This window comes from Lissotriton helveticus, chromosome 5_1 (assembly GCF_964261635.1).
Source record: "Lissotriton helveticus chromosome 5_1, aLisHel1.1, whole genome shotgun sequence".
Taxonomy (NCBI): Eukaryota; Metazoa; Chordata; class Amphibia; order Caudata; family Salamandridae; genus Lissotriton; species Lissotriton helveticus.
The window spans coordinates 1515366627-1515385360 of record NC_136065.1 but is presented as its reverse complement, the minus strand read 5'-3'; the positions used below and the strand labels follow the sequence as shown (position 1 = coordinate 1515385360).

Sequence of the window (18734 nt, the reverse complement as noted above, 5' to 3'; positions counted from 1 at the left end):
GATAATTAATTTAGACAGTATTTGCAGAAAAAAGAATTACGCTTTCAGCCTGTGACATTTATAATCTAAGAGATAACAGTTGCGTAGCAGCAGGTGTTTCGAGACACAGCAACAAGAAATTAAACTCGTCCCCCAGAGAAATGTAAATAGTTTGTTAAAAGGCAATTTCGACAATTACTTGAAGTAAATGAAAAGAAAAGGCTTACCTGAATCTAGTGAGGCGAATAACTTGAGCAGGAAAGCAGCAGTCTGAAAGGAAGAAAGACAAGTACAGATCACATAAAAAGGATAGCGGAAAGCAGCATTGATGAGGTATTCACAAGCCAAAATACAACACAAGAGGAAGAATAAAAGACATAGAGTTGCATAGCGTGGTAGGTCTGTAGTCTAGAAAAACACATATTCTAAGAGAAATAATAGAGTGGAATATTAACACAGTCATTTCATTTTAGTGAGTTTGAACACAAGGCAACTCCAGTTAAGAAAACACACAGTAGAAAGAAGAGCTGCAGGTCTATGCAGTCCCATGGGTATGTAGGTTTAATTACCAATAGAAGCAGGTAGAACAGAGTTAAGATTTATAGGCTAAAAATATTTGTATGTTTTAGTATTCACAGGAACCTAGTTTGGCTGATAAAGTCAGAGGAGGATTCGCTGGAGTATCGAGGGACCGGACCAGTCTCTTCTGTGCCTTTCTTTTATTATGGTTATTTTCTCCACTTTTCCCCTTCCCTTCTTCTGATTGCTTGGAGTTATGATTTAAATCTGACTCCGACCGATTGGAGAGAGGGAGTTGGAAAGTAAGCATCTTCTGTTCCTGTGCAAGTCGACATAGAAGAAAATGATTGGAAATTCGTGGAGCCCTGATAGAGAGCCGCAAGCAGAATTTCACGCCCAGACTATCTTTTGAACCATCCCCTTGGGTGGTCACTGCCAGAAGAGGAACTGAAACTGTCCGTCTGAACATTTCCCATATCAGAAAGATACAGAGAACTTTGAGCAATTCTGAGGAAGACAGCCAGACAAAGGAATCAGACATGTTTTCTGATCTCACTGACACGGGTCCGAACATTGGCAGCAGCCCAGCCTTCCTCCTGTTATGAGTAGTACCACTCTCTCCTCAACCGGCATCTCACCCTCAGACAGAGGCCCTGTTTGGGGGGGACACAGATGTCTCCATGTGTTGCTCTCCGAGGATACGCTGACTGATACCATCTCTGAGTCAATCTGGTTCCATCCTAGTAGTTTAGAGACTTTGTGCTGGATTCGTAATCACTCTCCTGAGTTAATGCTACAAACTGTGCTGGTAATCACTGATAAATATTAGTTACATTTGTTGACATCACAAATGCTTTGTTTTCACATTTTTTGTTAATGACACACCCTTTTGGTGGCACACCTTTGTACAAGGGGTTTATTATAGTTAGCCATCAGGAGGTATGTTCGTTACCACATACCCTTTGGGCGTTCCAGACTATAGTACAGTCTGATGCGCTGACGTGCAGGGGGGTGTGCGGTTGGTAAGTTAACCAGAACAGTTGTATCCGTGTCTGCTTTGTTCAGCCCTCAAGCCCCGCTGTCACGTTTTGTCCCTCCGCCGACAGAATCCTGTGATTTTTAGGTCTCGCCTATTCTATCCCGCAGGGATAAATAGACGAGAGTAATGTAGTTAAAACAAACTCTCTGACCAAGAGGATTCCAAGCCGGATTCCTCCCAATGCATGTTGTTTAATGGACCGTGACGCTTCGCCAGGCGCGCGCTTGGCCTCACTCACACCCCATCCCTATGCTCCTTCCCTCCCTCCCACTCGCTCGCTCCCCCGCCCCCCCACCCCCATCCGACTTGCGCGAGCTCGGCCTCACTTTCCCTCCCACCCTTCCGACTTCAGGCATTCAAGCGTGAAGCATGACGCAGAGCCCATTGTGTAGCTAAAATGTTTTGTTTTTTCAAAATGCACACCATGTTTTATCTTTAATACACACAGGCTAACACTTTCAATGGAAGCATGGATAACATACTTTTTGCAGCTGCGCCGCCTATCTTTTGTTTTGCACGGCATGGCATATTGCTTGAAGCTGTTTTTACTTCCCTCTCCTGCTCCGCATTATGAGCCCTCCCCCACCCTCTGAGCACAAATGGAGCCTTTCTCAATTAAGCGGCAACGCTCCCTCATTCCTCCTCCCTCCCGTAGCCATTCCCTGCTCTGCCCAACTCCTCCTCGCTCTCAACAACCCCATGCACCGGTCCTGCGAGCGCCTATAATGTGCGGGCTTCACAGCAGCATTTGTATTTTTGAAAATATAGCATTTACATCCACAGCCATTCGCTACTCTGCCAGACCCCTCTCTCACCCCCAACAGCCCCATGTATAGGTCTCCCCCACCCCCATCCGACTTGCGCGCGCTCGGCCTCACTTCCCCTACCACCCTTCCGACTTCAGGCATTCAAGCGTGAAGCATGACGCAGAGCCCATTGTGTAGCTAAAACGTTTTGTTTTTTCAAAATGCACACCATGTTTTATCTTTAATACACACAGGCTAACACTTTCAACGGAAGCATGGATAACATACTTTTTGCAGCTGCGCCGCCTATCTTTTTTGCACGGCACGGCGTATGGCTTGAAGCTGTTTTTGCTTCCTCCTCCTGCTCCGCATTATGAGCCCTCCCCCACCCTCTGAGCACAAATGGAGCCTTTCTCAATTAAGCGGCAACGCTCCCTCATTCCTCCTGTCTCCCGTAGCCATTCCCTGCTCTGCCCAACTCCTCCCTCGCTCCCAACAAGCCCATGCACAGGTCCTGCGAGCGCCTATAATGTGCGGGCTTCACAACAGCATTTGTATTTTTAAGAATATAGCGTTTGTAGAAGCATTTCCGTCCACAGCCATTCGCTACTCTGCCCGACCCCTCTCTCACCCCCAACAGCCCCATGTATAGGTCTCATGGGCACCTACAGAGTACGGGCTTCACCGCTGCAGCATTTATATTTTCAAAAATCTTCATTATTTCTAACCGGGCTACGCCATCTGCCCAATGGTTCACTGAGAATCTCCGACAACAACGGCAGTACTGTAGGAATTTGGAAAGACGCTGGCGGAAGCATTACAATCCTTTGGACAAACAAACTTACAAAGATGCGCTAGGGCTATACAAAACATCCATCATCAAACACAAAGGCGTTTTCTTTCAAGCTCAGATAGAATCTACAAAAAACTCCACAAGAAGGCTATTTCAAGTAGTCGATTCTCTCTCCAACCCTCCGACAGGACCCCCCACTGAGCCATCTCAAGACCTTTGTAATGAGGTTGCCACTTTCTTTTTCACCAAGGTCACCAATATTTTTTCATCTTTCTCCCTTCCTAAAGGCTTGGATCTCTCTGACCCACCTCCTACGGCCCCTTTAAACACACCTATCTTTTCCAACTTCCAACTGGTCTCGACAGACCTGATTAGCAAACTCACTACTTCCATTAAATCTGGATCTCCCTTAGACCCTTGTCCCCCTGCCATACTGAACGCTCTCAGTGAGGTTATCACTCCCCCGCTCACTGATTTATGCAATTCCATTTTCCAGACAGGCATTTATCCTGAAATCTGGAAAAAAGCGGTCATCAAGCCCCTGTTGAAAAAACCTTCCTTGGACCCTGCGGATTCAGCTAGTTACAGACCGATTGCCTGTCTCCCATTCCCGGCCAAAATATTTGAAGCAGTTATGAACAACCAGCTTTCAGGGTTCATCGATAGTCACCAACTTCTAGATGATACCCAGTTCGGGTTCAGGAAGGGCCACAGCACCGAAACCGCCCTGATAAAGGCCTCTGACGAGATCAGGACTATAATGGACCAAGGTGGGGCGGCGGTCCTAATACTCCTTGATCTATCTGCGGCCTTTGACACGGTCGATCACTCCATCTTGATCGACCGTGTCACATCCCTGGGGGTCTTCTATCTAGCCAGGGACCTTATTGCCTAATTTCTGGCCAACCGCACGCAGACGGTTAAACTGGGCTCTTTCTATTCTCCCACCTTCACCCTCCCGTGCGGGGTGCCCCAGGGTTCCGCGCTAAGCCCCACATTATTTAATATATATGTGGCGGATTTGGCGAGGGTGATAAAAGCACACGGGCTGCGCTTAACCACCTATGCGGATGACACCCAATTGGTGCTGGCGGTGCATAAGGATGGACCAGCCATTGCCGCAAAATTTCAGGAGGGGATGTTGGCCATCAGTTCATGGATGTCAAATAACTGCTTGAAATGAATTTCGGACAAAACCGAGGTGATGACCTTTGGCAGCCTTTCACCGGAATGGTCCGCCACCTGGTGGGCCAGTCAAATGGCCCCCCTCCCACTCCGGTTGCCAGGGTCAGAAATCTCGGTGTTATGTTCGATGAAAAGCTGTTATTTAAGCACCACGTGAACGCAGTGGTCTCATCCTCCTTCTACATACTGAGGAAGATCAAGAAACTGTTGCCATATCTCCCTTCAGCTGCAGGACAAATATTGATCACCACCCTCGTTTTTTCCAAAATGGACTATGGCAACGCTCTCTTCCTCAACACTCAAGAACACGTCTTAAATAAACTACAGTCAGTCCAAAACGCTGCCGCTAGAATTCTTCTCGGCATCCCCAGACACTGCCCCACCTCCTCGGCCATACGTCATCTGCATTGGCTAAGGGTTAAGAGTCGGATAAAGTTTAAGGCACTTTGCATTGCCTATAAAGCCATCCATGACCTAGGACCCAGGTTTCTTAAGGATGCTTTTCGGATCTAAGTTCCAAAAAGACCACTTCGCTCATCCTCCACCCATCTCCTCTTTGTCCCATGTACCAGAACCACTACCTGGGGAGATAGACGTTTCTTAGTAGCTACACCTAAGCTATGGAACTCTCTCCCACTGTTCATCAAAACCAGCCCCACTCTTTTCAGCTTCCGTAAACTCCAGAAAACCTGGTTATTTAATCAATAATTACTTAGCTCTTTCCGGCCCAGGAAGTCTGACATGCGCCGAGACACCCTCGGGTAGTTGTGCGCAATAAAAATTTCCAAAACATAATCATAAACATAAAAGAGTAGTGTCCACGACCGATCGCACCAATTCAATGTAAGTCCCTTTATACGTTCCTTCCTTTTCCTTCACTCGCGGCAGCTGCTTTCATTCACTTCGTTAATTCTTCTCCCAAAGCGCCTCCACACTAACAACGCATGCATTATTTATTTCTAATTTGACCTGACTGCATGCCTGCAGCCTGTCGATTTCCTCGCCGCCTTGCACCCTAGGCATCACGGCCTATTAGTAATAAATAATATCCCAAATACTGAGTTGATTCTGCTCCTTTACAACCCGTGTCAGTTAATGCTCAATTAAGTTTTATTAATTTCCACCCCAGCGCGCGTTCGCCTTGCTGCCGCGCTCCCTTCCCCCGCTCCTCTGTGGTGCGCGCGCACCGCTACTTTCGATTCCCTGCCATACTCCTCTGTGGTGCGCGCGCACCACTGGTTTGTTTTGCCTGTTCCTTTTTGCCAGCGCCAACTCTGTGGGCAAAAATCCTCCAAGTAAGGCATTCCCCGCCTAGATTGGCAAGTCAACTGGTCATACCACACGCTTCCACGACCTATAGCACCAATTCAATGTAAGTCCCTTTATACGTTACCTTCCTTTTCCTTCACTCGTGGCAGCTGCTTTCATTCACTTTGTTAATTCTTCTCCCAAAGCGCCTGCACACTAGCAATCCGTGCATTATTTACTTCTAATTTGACATGACCGCATGCCTGCAGCCTGTCGATTTCCAATATTGTAGTAGCCCTGTCCCCTCCGGTGCGTCCTCTGCGGTCCACTACAGCAACAACGCTGCTGTCAGCTTAAATTAGCTGAGCTCACACTGACCTTAATAGTTGCCTCAGTAAGTGCATTTTTTTGTTGTAAGTTGCCCTGTCTTTAGCTGCCATGCGAGTATTGGGAGTTATTGCATCCTTCTATGCTATGAGAAGCTGTGCTCTTACTTGGCACTGTGCTCATCGTCAAGTTCTCTTTTAAAAAATGACTGATGTGTACACTTGATCTGGAAGGACAATCAGTTGATATGACTCGGCAAAGTACCCAAGAGTCTGGGAGAAGCACATAGTGTGTATGTCTATGTCCTTTTGCATTTTGATGTATAATTCAACGGGAAACAACCTTTACAACGCAACTTTTACAACGCACTACCATTACAACGAAATTTTTACAACGCAAAAACCATTACAACGCATGTATTTACAACGCATGTTTTTACAACGCAGGTACCTTTACAACGCATACCATTACAACGTAAGTATTGGTAAGTATATAATTATATTTAAAATGTTATATGTTTGGTTTTTTTTAGGGGTATTTTTAAGGTTCAGGGTCAGTTTTGGGTTTTTGGGTAAAGGGGTATTTTAAGGGTTCAGGGTCAGTTTTCAGTTTTTGGGTAAAGGGGTATTTTTAAGGGTTCAGGGTCAGTTTTCAGTTTTTGGGTAAAGGGGTATTTTTAGGGTTCAGGGTCAGTTTTCAGTTTTTGGGTAAAGGGGTATTTTTAAGGGTTCAGGGTCAGTTTTCAGTTTTTGGGTAAAGGGGTATTTTTAGGGTTCAGGGTCAGTTTTCAGTTTTTGGGTAAAGGGGTATTTTTAGGGTTCAGGGTCAGTTTTCAGTTTTTGGGTAAAGGAGTATTTTTAGGGTTCAGGGTCAGTTTTCAGTTTTTGGGTAAAGGGGTATTTTTAGGGTTCAGGGTCAGTTTTCAGTTTTTGGGTAAAGGGGTATTTTTAGGGTTCAGGGTCAGTTTTCAGTTTTTGGGTAAAGGGGTATTTTTAGGGTTCAGGGTCAGTTTTGGGTTTTTGGGTAAAGGGGTATTTTTAGGGTTCAGGGTCAGTTTTCAGTTTTTGGGTAAAGGGGTATTTTTAGGGTTCAGAGTCAGTTTTGGGTTTTTGGGTAAAGGGGTATTTTTAGGGTTCAGGGTCAGTTTTGGGTTTTTGGGGTACAGGGGTATTTTTAGGGTTCAGGGTCAGTTTTGGGTTTTTGGGTAAAAGGGTATTTTTAGGGTTCAGGGTCAGTTTTGGGTTTTTGGGTAAAGGGGTATTTTAAGGGTTCAGGGTCAGTTTTGGGTTTTTGGGGTACATGGGTATTTTTAGGGTTCAGGGTCAGTTTTGGGTTTTTGGGTAAAAGGGTATTTTTAGGGTTCAGGGTCAGTTTTGGGTTTTTGGGTAAAGGGGTATTTTAAGGGTTCAGGGTCACTTTTGGGTTTTTGGGGTACAGGGGTATTTTTAGAGTTTAGGGTCAGTTTTGGGTTTTTGGGGTACAGGGGTACAGGGTAAAAATAAAATAAAATTAAATTTAAATTAAATCAATTAAATGAAAATAAATTAAATTAAATTAAATTACATTAAATTAAATTAAATTATATTCATTTCAATTAATTTAAATTAAAAAAATTAATATATACTTACCAATACTTACGTTGTAATGGTATGCGTTGTAAAGGTACCTGCGTTGTAAAAACATGCGTTGTAAATACATGCGTTGTAATAGTCTTTGCGTTGTAAAAATTTCGTTGTAATGGTATGCGTTGTAAAAGTATGAGTTGTAACGTCATACATCCAATTCAACTCCATTTTATTCACATACACCAAAACCCTGTGGGGTGCGACGTTTAGTTACCATCAACAGCACTTGTTTCCTGTGTACACGTTGCAATGCAGTTCAACAAAACAGGATAAGACCAGCTTCTCACCCTCTTTTTCCATGTTCATGATGCCTGCTCTAAACTAAACTAACGTTTCGGTTTTTTTAAAGGCTACATTTGGAAAAAAAAGATGGCTTTATTTAACAGAATTCAAAATCAACCTTCCAAAATTACGTATTAATTTGTTTCTCGAACACACCCACTTGTATATCTCTATTCTAACCACAAGAAAAGCATTCACACTAGCAGTTAGTGTCACGCCTTCTCTCTATGCACCTCCCTAAATTAATGCATTGAATGATGATGCGGGGGATGTCATCAGGTTCTTCTCACCCTGTCTCTCCATCCGCCGCTGGGGGGTGCGCTTTTCTCACCGTAACCTGCGCTCAATAATGTCCTGTCTCTCTTTATTGTACTGTATTGCAGGCGGTCTCTCCACTTGTACCCTGTCTCTTTCACCCTGCAGACTTTCTCTATCTCGCTCGATACCCTTTCAACCATGAACTCTACGTGTCACGTCATTCTAATCATGTCAGCCTGCCAAAACAGAGCCTCAGTCTCTCCTCCTCCCCCGACTCTCCATCCAACACAACCTCCCTCTGCCCACACTCACCACATGCCCTTGCCTGTCCTCTCCTCCTGTACATCCATCACGTTTCTACTCCTTCTCACTCTGTTGTGCGTTTATGGTAGGCTGTCATTGTGTCCTCGTTGCCCCTTCGGGGATGTATGACATTACAACGCATGCTTTTACATCGCATGCCTTTACAACGCAAGTATTACAACGCAGTCCATTACAACGCATAGTGCTTTGGGGTGCTGGATAGTGAATAGTTTAATTTACTATTCCATCTCCAGTCCCCGTGGACACTAGGGAAGGTTATTGGATAGTAAATTAACCTATTCCCTATCCTATAGCGCCCCCCAGAGCAAAGCGTTGTAATAGTTTGCGTTGTAATGGTTGCATTGTAAAGGCTCTGCGATGTAAAAGTTGCGTTGTAAAGGTTGTTTACCCCCCTTCGGTTTTCATCATCTTTCACCATGTCCCTTTACTCTGTACATTCATTCTGTTGGTCTTTCACTGACCCTCCATTCTCCAAAGGCACTCTCTTCCTTCCCTCGTCCTGTCCGTGCATTCCTTGCAAGCTCCCTTCTTCTCCTTACCCTAAGCTCCCTTAATTCCCCACAAGACTCCTTGCTTCCCTTCCCCACCCCATCCCTCCTTTCATCTTACGTATTCATTCTCCCCATCTTACACCCTCCCAACTGCTCATCACAGGTTGGCTGTCTTTTCGTCATTTTGTCCTTCGTTTCACCCAAGGCTCTTTGCTTCTCAAGTGCGTGTGCCATGATTCATTTGCAATGCAATAGGTCTCCCATTACTAAAAGCTTGTTAATTTTCTGCTCCTACCCCTCTCTCTATGTCTCTTTCTCGCTCTCGCACCCACGCTCTTTCTGCTACTCCTTGCTCTCCCTCCAACTCCACCCTCCAACTCCACCCTCCAACGCCACCCTCCAATGCCACCCTCCAACTTCACCCTCCAACTCCACCCTTCAACTCCACCCTCCAGCTCCACCCTCCAACTCCAACTCCACCCTCCAGCTCCACCCTCCAACTCCAACTCCACCCTCCAACTCCAACTCCACCCTCCAACTCAAACTCCACCCTCCAACTCCACCCTCCAACTCCACCTTCCAACTCCACCTTCCAACTCCACCTTCCAAATCCACCTTCCAACTCCACCCACCAACTCCACCCTCCAACTCCAACTCCACCTCCACCCTCCAACTCCACCCTCCAACTCCAACTCCACTCTCCAACTCCACTCTCCAACTCCACTCTCCAACTCCACCCTCCAACTCCACCCTCCATCACTCAGGAACACCACCACATCACTCAGGGCCACCACCACATCACTCGGAAACTCCACCACATCACTCGGGGACACCACCACATCACTCGGGGACACCAACACATCACTCAGGGGCACCACTCAGGGGCACCATCACATCACTCAGGGACACCACCACATAACTCGGGGACACCACCACATCACTCGGGAACACCACCACATCACTCGGGGACACCACCACATCACTTGGGGACACCACCACATCACTTGGGGACACAAACACTTCACTCAGGGGCACCACCACATCACTCAGGGACACCACCACATCACTCAGGGACACCACCACATCACTCGAGGACACCACCACATCACTCGGGGACACCACCACATCACTCAAGGACACCACCACATCGGGTGGTGTCCTTGTCGCTGCTTTGTTCAGCCCTCAAGCCCCGCCGTCACTTGTTGGCCCCCACACGACAGAATCCTGTGATTTTTTTTGCTGTTCCCACCCATTTTGCATAGATGATAGATAGACTGGCGCTGACCTACTCAAAACATGGCTCTCTGCTACTGTCAATATTCAGCTTAAACTACCTTTTGCTCTCAATAGCATGAGAGCTGCAGTTTGCATTACTTCGCATCGCGAAGCACTGCTTAGAGTCGCATTAGTAAATATGACCCGAAGCCCTTTCATATTTTACTCCCCGAGCCTGGAACACTCGGATTAGCATTTCTACTGTAAAATAAACAGAATTAAACCAATATAAATGATAAAGATACAATAACTGCCAAAAAACATCTGTTTGTGCATTCCATTAGCAAATGAAATCTCATGTCTCATTCATTCTTGTGTGCAAATGACAGAGAAATAACACGTCTTGACTTTGCATTCTCGTTTTCCTCCTTTCTGTGCAGCGTACATAAGTTAACGGGTAGCTAATACAGAATTTTCAAAACGATTAGAGAGTTTCCACGGACTACACCGAAGCATAACAAAAAGATGGAAACCTGGAAGCTTGTTCTTTTCGTATTTTTTCTGTGTTTTTCAATATCACAAGGTAGGTGTACATTAGTTTCAGAACAATTCAGGATGAATGGTAATTCTTATTTTGCCTGATGTCTGTCTATATCTATCCATGCATGTCCTCAACATGTGCTTTTGCAACTGCAGTGCTCTGTGCTTGATATATTTGAAAGAGGCATGTTCCATTTTAATTGTTTTATACAGGTAAATTGTATTGTAGGGTATATTTGACTTGTTTCCTTTATGTTGAATTGTGTGTCTGTGTACTAGGGGGGTGAGGAGGTGATATTTGTTGGTATTCAACAGTCTACAAGGAAGTTGTTCTAAAAATGCATTGATATTAGACTAACACGTCTCTCGATAAATCCCTTGTGCACTGATTAAGGGACACCCAACCTTTCTTACTCTCATTTATAGTGCCAGGATATATGTGGAGGTAATACTGTAAAGTGGGGAGCACCAAAAGTGTAGGCCTTGGGTAACACAAAATTGTCTTCTGTGTCCCTGCAACATACACATTGAGCGGTAGTGGCCACATACTGGTTTTGAATCCTTAGGGTAGGTACAAACATTTTTTTAATTTCCAAAATTGAGGGCGTTGCCTACCAGCCCAATTGTGTCAAAGTTCTGCTCATGTGTCATTCCCAGACCCTGTGATGGCATCTGTGGGTGTGTTGAGTGTTGTTCGTGTATGTTGCCTGAAAGCAGGACTCTATGTTGGGTATGACTGTATCTGTGTTGAAGCCAGTGGAATCCACTTTGACATGGAACAGGATAGAGGTGTTGATACAGCCACCACAAACAGGAAGTGAATTGCCTTCATTCCTGAGCTTGAGGATGGATTCCTAGCCACCGAAATGTGGAAGGGTAGAGACACAGCGGCTCTTAGAAACTCAGTGTGGCCTATTTAGCAAGGGGTTGCTGATTAGCCCTTCCTCAGCAATTCCATTTGGGGACTGGTAGAAGAGTGAGACTGATGAGCAGAGTCAGTTGTTAGATGGAGTGACGTTTCTAGGCAGGGCCTGCACTTTTTTTCTTTCCTTGAGTGGTCCATCGAAAAAGTCTGATGGCATCCAGGTGCAGAGCATCACACTCATTATGCTTATGTTATGGGTAATCTGCATGAAGCGTCATCACTACCTCCTGTGATAGTCATCACTTTACTCAAAGAATTGTCTGCCTGCAGAAAGAACAGAGTGCACCCCAACTTTAGACAGTGGCTCCACACCCCCCTGTCTAGATACTCTTTATAAAAGTGTGACCCAAACCTTTCCACTTGATTACAGTTTCTTGCTGCTTCAGTGACAAAGGACAGGGGTATCAGACAAAGAACTTGAAGAGCTGCTGTCATCCATTGCTGGTATCGCTGGGAGTCAGTCTCCAAGATGTGAGAGGACATCACTTGAAATTTTACATATTTGCTGGTGAAGCTGTGAGTCTGCCTAAGACCCGAGAGCCAGTCTACCTGCTAAGAGAGCAGAAGGAAAGTGCCTTGTCCTGTAAGAGCTATCTACTTGAAGAGGAGCTCAGCCTCAGAGTCTGGAAGAGGAGCGTCCAAGAAGAATTAGTTTGCCCAAGGAAATGTGCCTGAAGCTGACCTGCTCAAACTCAAGGTACTCCCGACCTCCCTATTCAACCAAAGATCACTTTAGTCATCGAAGATTAATCTAAGCCCCTGCTTCTATGACCGCCACTGAGGAGGACCTTAAGGTAGACTGGTATATCAGTGTCTGGACAGGAGTAAACAGCCTCCCCATTGTAAGTGCCAGGGTTGCGTATCCTTCACTGAGCCTCTGCACCCATAACTGGTCGACATGGAGAGCAGGAGCCAGGGCTAGCGAGACAAGCCCAGGTGCCCACAAGCATGACTGCTTGTTCTCAGTAGGGATCTCAGTAGGGTACTAAGGATCCAAACACAAACTTATAAGGAACATTGAGTGTGAACTGGCCAAACAGAACTGTTTGGTGGGACTTTGAGTTCTCTCTGACACCTGTAAACAAGAACTCCCTAGTCAAATATATGAACTGACCTATGGATCACAGAATACAGGAAAGCATCTCCACTTTAGGCATTATGAGCCTGCACCTGCACTTAATTTAAAAAGTTCTGTTTTACTCTGTAGGGAATCCAGAAAACCCTGTATTGTTCACCTCTTAAAGGCAGCTTAGTTTTTTATGTGCCATATTATGTTTTGGGTGTGATTGAAGTACTTTTTTTCTAAAATGAAAAGCACTTGGCTGGAAATTTGCTTATTGGGGTCTATTCACAAACGACATTTTGTAGTACATTTAGTAGTTCTACAATAGTACTGCTGAAGCCCTACAATATCTTATTCAGACCTATGAGCCTAAATCTCGATCTTCACCTCACCTATCCTCACCTATCCTGTCTATAGGAATATCCTCACACTTGTAAGTTTACTACTTAAGGATCGATTCCGATGTTGTACCGAACAAATTGGTCTCTGAATCGTTTTGCAACGAATCAGGTCCTGCGAGTCCGAACGACCGATTACGATTCCTCCCAATGGACTCACATTGACTACAATGGGAGCCTCTGTTCCGAATGAGAACAAAGGGGTGGTTGGGGAAAAGCTTGCACTCTATGGTGCCTGCCACATTGTGCAAGGTTGGGAATAGGGAATCCCTTTGGTATCCCCAAGGGCCCCAATCTGACAGCTCCAAGTGAAGGGGGGCCCTCAATTGGCCCCCAAAGACAGAGTCCGACAGCCGTTTCATGTCAGGCAGACCGAATCGGAACGGCTGTCCGAATCGATCATCGTAATCACTCGGTCGGAAACCGTGTCCATACAGCTGTATGATTCGGCTCCGAAAGACTGTCAGTCTGAATGCCTTTTGGAACCGATTTGGACTGCCTGAAAGGTTTCTGGACATCGTAATCGATCATTGGGAAATGTGTACAATTTGTTCGGAAACAAGGGTTCCTAATCGGATTCTACAATACCGAATCCCATCCAGTGCCTTTCTGAACGACATCAGAATCGGCCACTTAGCAGTAAATGTTTGTATGTATGTAGCCAAAAAGCAGCAGAGCACAGCACATGGTCAAAGGCAAGCTTAAAGTTGATGAGAAATAGAAGAGAATTGTAAGTTGTGAACAGTTAGTGAATTGTGAGTAGTGCTCTTTAAAGAGGTGAGTCTGATGGTGTCCTGGCTGTGGGAGTGCCGAGAACTACCAGAAATGATGAACTTGTTTGCAAGGTAAGCAGGTGTGCTGGTCACGATGGCTTGTAAATGACACAGCTGGTTTTGAAGATGGTGAGGTCTGGCAAGGGAAGCCAATGGAGTTCCATCATGTGAGGGTGAAGCCATCATATTTCCTCAGGCCCTGGTTGAGACATGCTGTTGTGTGTTGGATTCCTCGATGGTCTGCAAGTGTGCAGTGTGGGAGTCCATGGTGTAGGGCATTACCAACATTCAGATGCAAGAATTCAAGGGCTTGGACAGTAGTTCTGAAATCTATTTCTGAAAAAAAGAATTTGACATTGTTTAGAAAATAGAGCTAATACCAGGTAATCTTTGTATTTCAACTACGTGTTGCTCGAGGGACAGTTTGGTGTTCAGAGTGAATCCAGGTGATTTGTCATTCTGTGAGATTTGGGGTTTGAAGCTGTCAATGTTCACGTCATTGAGCTAGGTTTGTAACACATCTTGTTTCTTGTTCTTGGCACATTATAGGAATTTTGTCTTGGCTGGTTTGAGCTTCAGATAGGCACTGATGTGCAAGCGGTGTTTGAGGTTTTGCATGTCTGAAGTAGAAGAATTTTTCAAGTAGAGTTGTGTATAATTGGCATATTGGTAAATTGTGATGCGATCATCTGTGCGAAGAGCACCAGGTGCCTCTTTGCAAAGGTTAAGGACAACAAGAGACAGTATGGGCCCCTGGGTATGCCAAATGTGATAAGGATCCTTTGTGATATAGAGGTGCCCATGTGAACTAACTGGTTTTATTTGGAAAGGCACGAGGAGAACCATAGAAGGCCATTATCAGGGAATCCCATTCACAGCTCAAGAGTGCCTTATGAGGGATGGATAGTTGACTACATCCAAGACAGCTGGAAGGTTAGCAAAAACAGGAGAGTGGAGGTCCTCTTCATGTGTGGTCAAGAGGAGGGGGAGACATGAGGAGACTGGGGGAGCGGGATGTGGGAGGAACCAGGGGGAGAGGTTGGAAAATGGGTCAGACTTATTACAAAATAGGTGAGGTTTAGTGAGGAGTAAGGAGCAGTTTAGGGAGGGTTAAGGACAGGTTTGGGGAAGCATGTCCACCCCCTCCACAAAAGAGTAAGTCCATTGCTCTCACCAACTGCACTTGTAAAGTTCCTACAGCCAAAAAGGGACTCAAAACAGTAGCAGTTTGCTTTCGCTCCGTGCTGAAGAAGTCCAGCTCCATGCGTGGCCAACCACAGGTACTGAAACACCCTTGCATATAAAATAATGGAAGTAAGGACTTAAAATAAGCCCCATGCCCCATAGGAAATAATATTTCTTTATTTATTATTAATAGTTAAAATATAAATACATATAATGTATTGTTAAACAATATTTAAATTAATGCATTTTCATTATTTAATTAGAAAATATGTATTTAACCTTTTTGAAATAAAATGTATGTAACTTTTTTATTCAAATGTAATTAAATTACTTTTTTTAATTCTTTACATCACTTGTAATAATTATTTAAGCGTAATGAAAAATGTTAACTTGTTAATTTAGATAGGAATTTATATTTTAATTTAAATTATTTTTAACGTAATATATTTAAATTAATTAAAGATTTAAGTCAAAATGAGTTAATGGTGCTGTCGCATTTTTCTCTTGCATTTAAAATACATTTATAAAATTAATTTACATTAATGTTTAGCATAAACATATTTTCCCTAATCTTTTGAGATTTGAGTCAAATACACACTTTTAATTTTCACTATAGTTTACCAAAGGGAGAATCTGCATTTAAAAATTAAAATTACATTAAAATTATTTTTCTGATGTTTAAGTTAGAAAATAAATTGTGTGTTAACAAAAAAATGATGCATTACTAAATATTAAAATTGATATATAGAATTAATTAAAAGAAATTTGATTATATTTTATTAAAATGTAATGTTGCAATCATTTTTACATTGTAAAAACACTGTTAACATTTTTATAATTAAATAACAAATACGTTTTATTTTGATATATTTTAACTTTAATTTATATGTATTTATAGTTTTAACTATTTTAAATAATGTGATTTATTTTAACTTTATTTCCTATTTTTTTTTATTTTCTTTCCTTAACTCCATTATTTTCTTGGGAGGGTGTTGCAGTGTCAGTAATTGGCCACGTATGATGCTGGACTTACTTCGGTTTCCTTTTGGAATTAGTAACTTTTACTTACGACTTTTGCTCCACACCTTTTTTCAGGAGTTTGAGACATGTTAAGTCTATGCTCCTGAGTAACTTTACACTCAGATTTTGTGAACAGCCAAAAGTAGTAAAGTTACTCAAACATGTACGAGTGAACTGACCTGTGTAACCTACTCACAAGTGTAAAGTCCTATTTGTGTCTATTGTGCAGTTGTTGAGTTTAGAGACTCAACCTCTCTGAAAAGCATTGGACTGCTTGTCCTCTCTATACTGAGAAGCAATTGCAGTAGGGATGTACTTAGCCTAATTTGCAGTACCATAGTAGGTCCGACCCCATGATATAATTTGTTAATGACTCCAACCTCCATGGTTGAGGCCCAGTAACTTCTGCGTGCCCAGTGGCCCCCTAAACAGGGTGATATGTATAACATGTGTAGCATTAAGGCATCACTCCAAAATTGGAAGAGGGCAAACATGTGCAGTGATCAAGCTACTACACACCCTGAATACGTTACTACATCACTCTTAATGGGGCCTTCTGTCAATCTTTCTGCCTTTCTGTTTATCCATTTGGTGTTTTCTCTATTCATCTAAGTCTTTCCGTACATCACTGAATTTTAGTTGAAACACTTTCTACCTCTAGCTGTCTTCCCCTAGGTATCTCTTTGTATTTTTGATTCTGTGTGCCTATATGATCTGTACACTTTGAATGAGGATAGTGTTTGCTTTCCTTGAATCATAAGAGAGGACCACACTTTTTTGACTGGCACTATTTCATGTCCTTCCTTGGTGGTAAGTTAAGGAAGTACTTGGTGCAAACTCCTTTTTCCCCAATAGTTTGTAAGCAGGTTTCTGGAGGTGGCCATATGTGGCAGGAATGTTTGTGAATATTTATTGTGTGGTATTTTGTCGTGCTGCTAATGTATTGTGCTGTTTTCATGCTGCATTACGGAAATGTGATTTTCCGTGGTATTGTAGTTGTTCTGTTGCGTGTTGTTTTAATGTATTGTAATGTGTCCCTGTTATTTTATAATTGTGTATTTTAATTGTGTTATGCTGGGTTGCATATTGTATTGTGTTATCTTCAGTTTGCTTTAGAAATGTCAACATATAATGCTACATTTTTTGCCAAAAGCAGCATACGCCTTTTAAGTTTGCGCTGCTCCGACTCATAAAGTATTTAAGACAACTGTCGCCCCAAAACTGTTTCAGAGAACGGTGTTAAATTATCATTTGCATTGCGCACTTTATATGACATGGCCCCATGGTCTCTTGCTACATTCTGGCATTACTCAGCGTAGACAGTAATTACAAAGTAGTGTAGGTACGCGAAGTAAAGTAAATTCAGAATTCTAAGCAGAACTCCAATAAAAATACAACGCCACATGCTAGACACAGCATGTCTCCAAGAGACAGCGCAAACGCTGCCTAGGCAAGGACATGTCTCCTTTCAGGATTCAGGAAAATGTATATTTTTTTAATGTTAAAATCTGCAGAGAGCTTAACGTAATGTAGACACAGTGTTTATACAAAGCAGGATGAATTAAAATCTCACTGCCACTTACATTTCAGTAAAACATTTTCTCAAACTGGATATTTGAATTGGGTTGCTGAGCAGCACATGCCAGTTCTAAATTAAACCAGTGTAATATGCCATAGAAAGCTAAAAAAAATGGTCCTGATAATGACAATTTGTAAAATATATTGCACATATAACAAAAGCACTTAACATAGAATTATGTTTTTTATACAATTATCATTTGCCACTAATATGTGTACTAAATGTATCGACCTCAAAAGGATGAATGTCTGGGTCGACTCTGCTGGGCTTCAAATATAAATGACTCACAGAAATTTCATCAGAGAGCACCCACCTGGCTGTGCTATATTTACAACCTCATCGGTTCTATTCTCCTCAACATCTCTCTCACAGCTAACCTTAGCCAAAGGTTTTTTGTTTTACCCTAGAAGCTGTCCAGTAGGATATTTATTAGTTTGTTATTATGTTGTGCGCCTGCCTGTCCAGCTTCTGCTATGTATGCCTTTCCTTTACACTGTTCTCACTTAATTATCTATTAACTTGGAAAAGCAGTGTCCAGTCTAAACTTAATTTTGTTGTGATCTTCTGCTAAAGCATTTTACCACTCTACCATCTTCCATTCCCTAATTTTAGACACATGACAAAACCTCAGGGATATCATGCCTGCTCCACTTTAATCAATTAATGCCAGCGTTATTTTTATATGTAAGCAAATCAAACCTTTTAAAACCTTTTCTGGATGAAGATAGTTGCTATTACCCTTCCACTCTTGCTTCACATCTCTGGGCGCCATCTTAGTGCAGTTAGGTTTTTACAGTTTTACAGTTTTATATACTGTGAATTAACTCCCAAAATCTTGAACTCCTCGCTCACCATGAACTGCCAGATCAACACTGTTTCATCATCTTGATTCCATATGCTACGCCTGCTCCGAAAGATCTACAAGTGGATCACCACCGAGTCCAGAAAAACAGTCACCCACGCACTTATCAGCAGCAGACTCGACTACGGCAATGCACTCTACGCCGTCATCACCCAGAAACTCCTAAAGAAACTGCAAAGCATCCAGAACGCCTCTGCCAGACTCATCCTCAACATCCCCTGCCACAGCCACACCACTTCCCACCTGAGAGACCTCCACTGGCTCCCAGTCAACAAAGGGATCACCTTCAAGCTCCTCATACACGCCTACAAAGCCCTACAAAACACGGGACCTGCACACCTCAACCACCGCCTCTCAT

General features: G+C 43.4%; 1 protein-coding gene across 4 annotated transcripts in view; it reads left to right on the top strand.

Annotated features, from left to right (window-relative positions):
• LOC144753677 (C4b-binding protein-like) overlaps positions 1-18734 on the top strand; it is a 115403-nt gene that overhangs the window by 64160 nt on the left and 32509 nt on the right. For all 4 annotated transcript variants that reach the window (XM_078641284.1, XM_078641281.1, XM_078641282.1 and 1 more), the window contains one exon: positions 10472-10614. In XM_078641284.1, the coding sequence (XP_078497410.1) occupies positions 10557-10614 (58 nt within the window). In that variant the 5' untranslated portion in view covers positions 10472-10556. The remainder of the gene's footprint in view (positions 1-10471; positions 10615-18734) is intronic.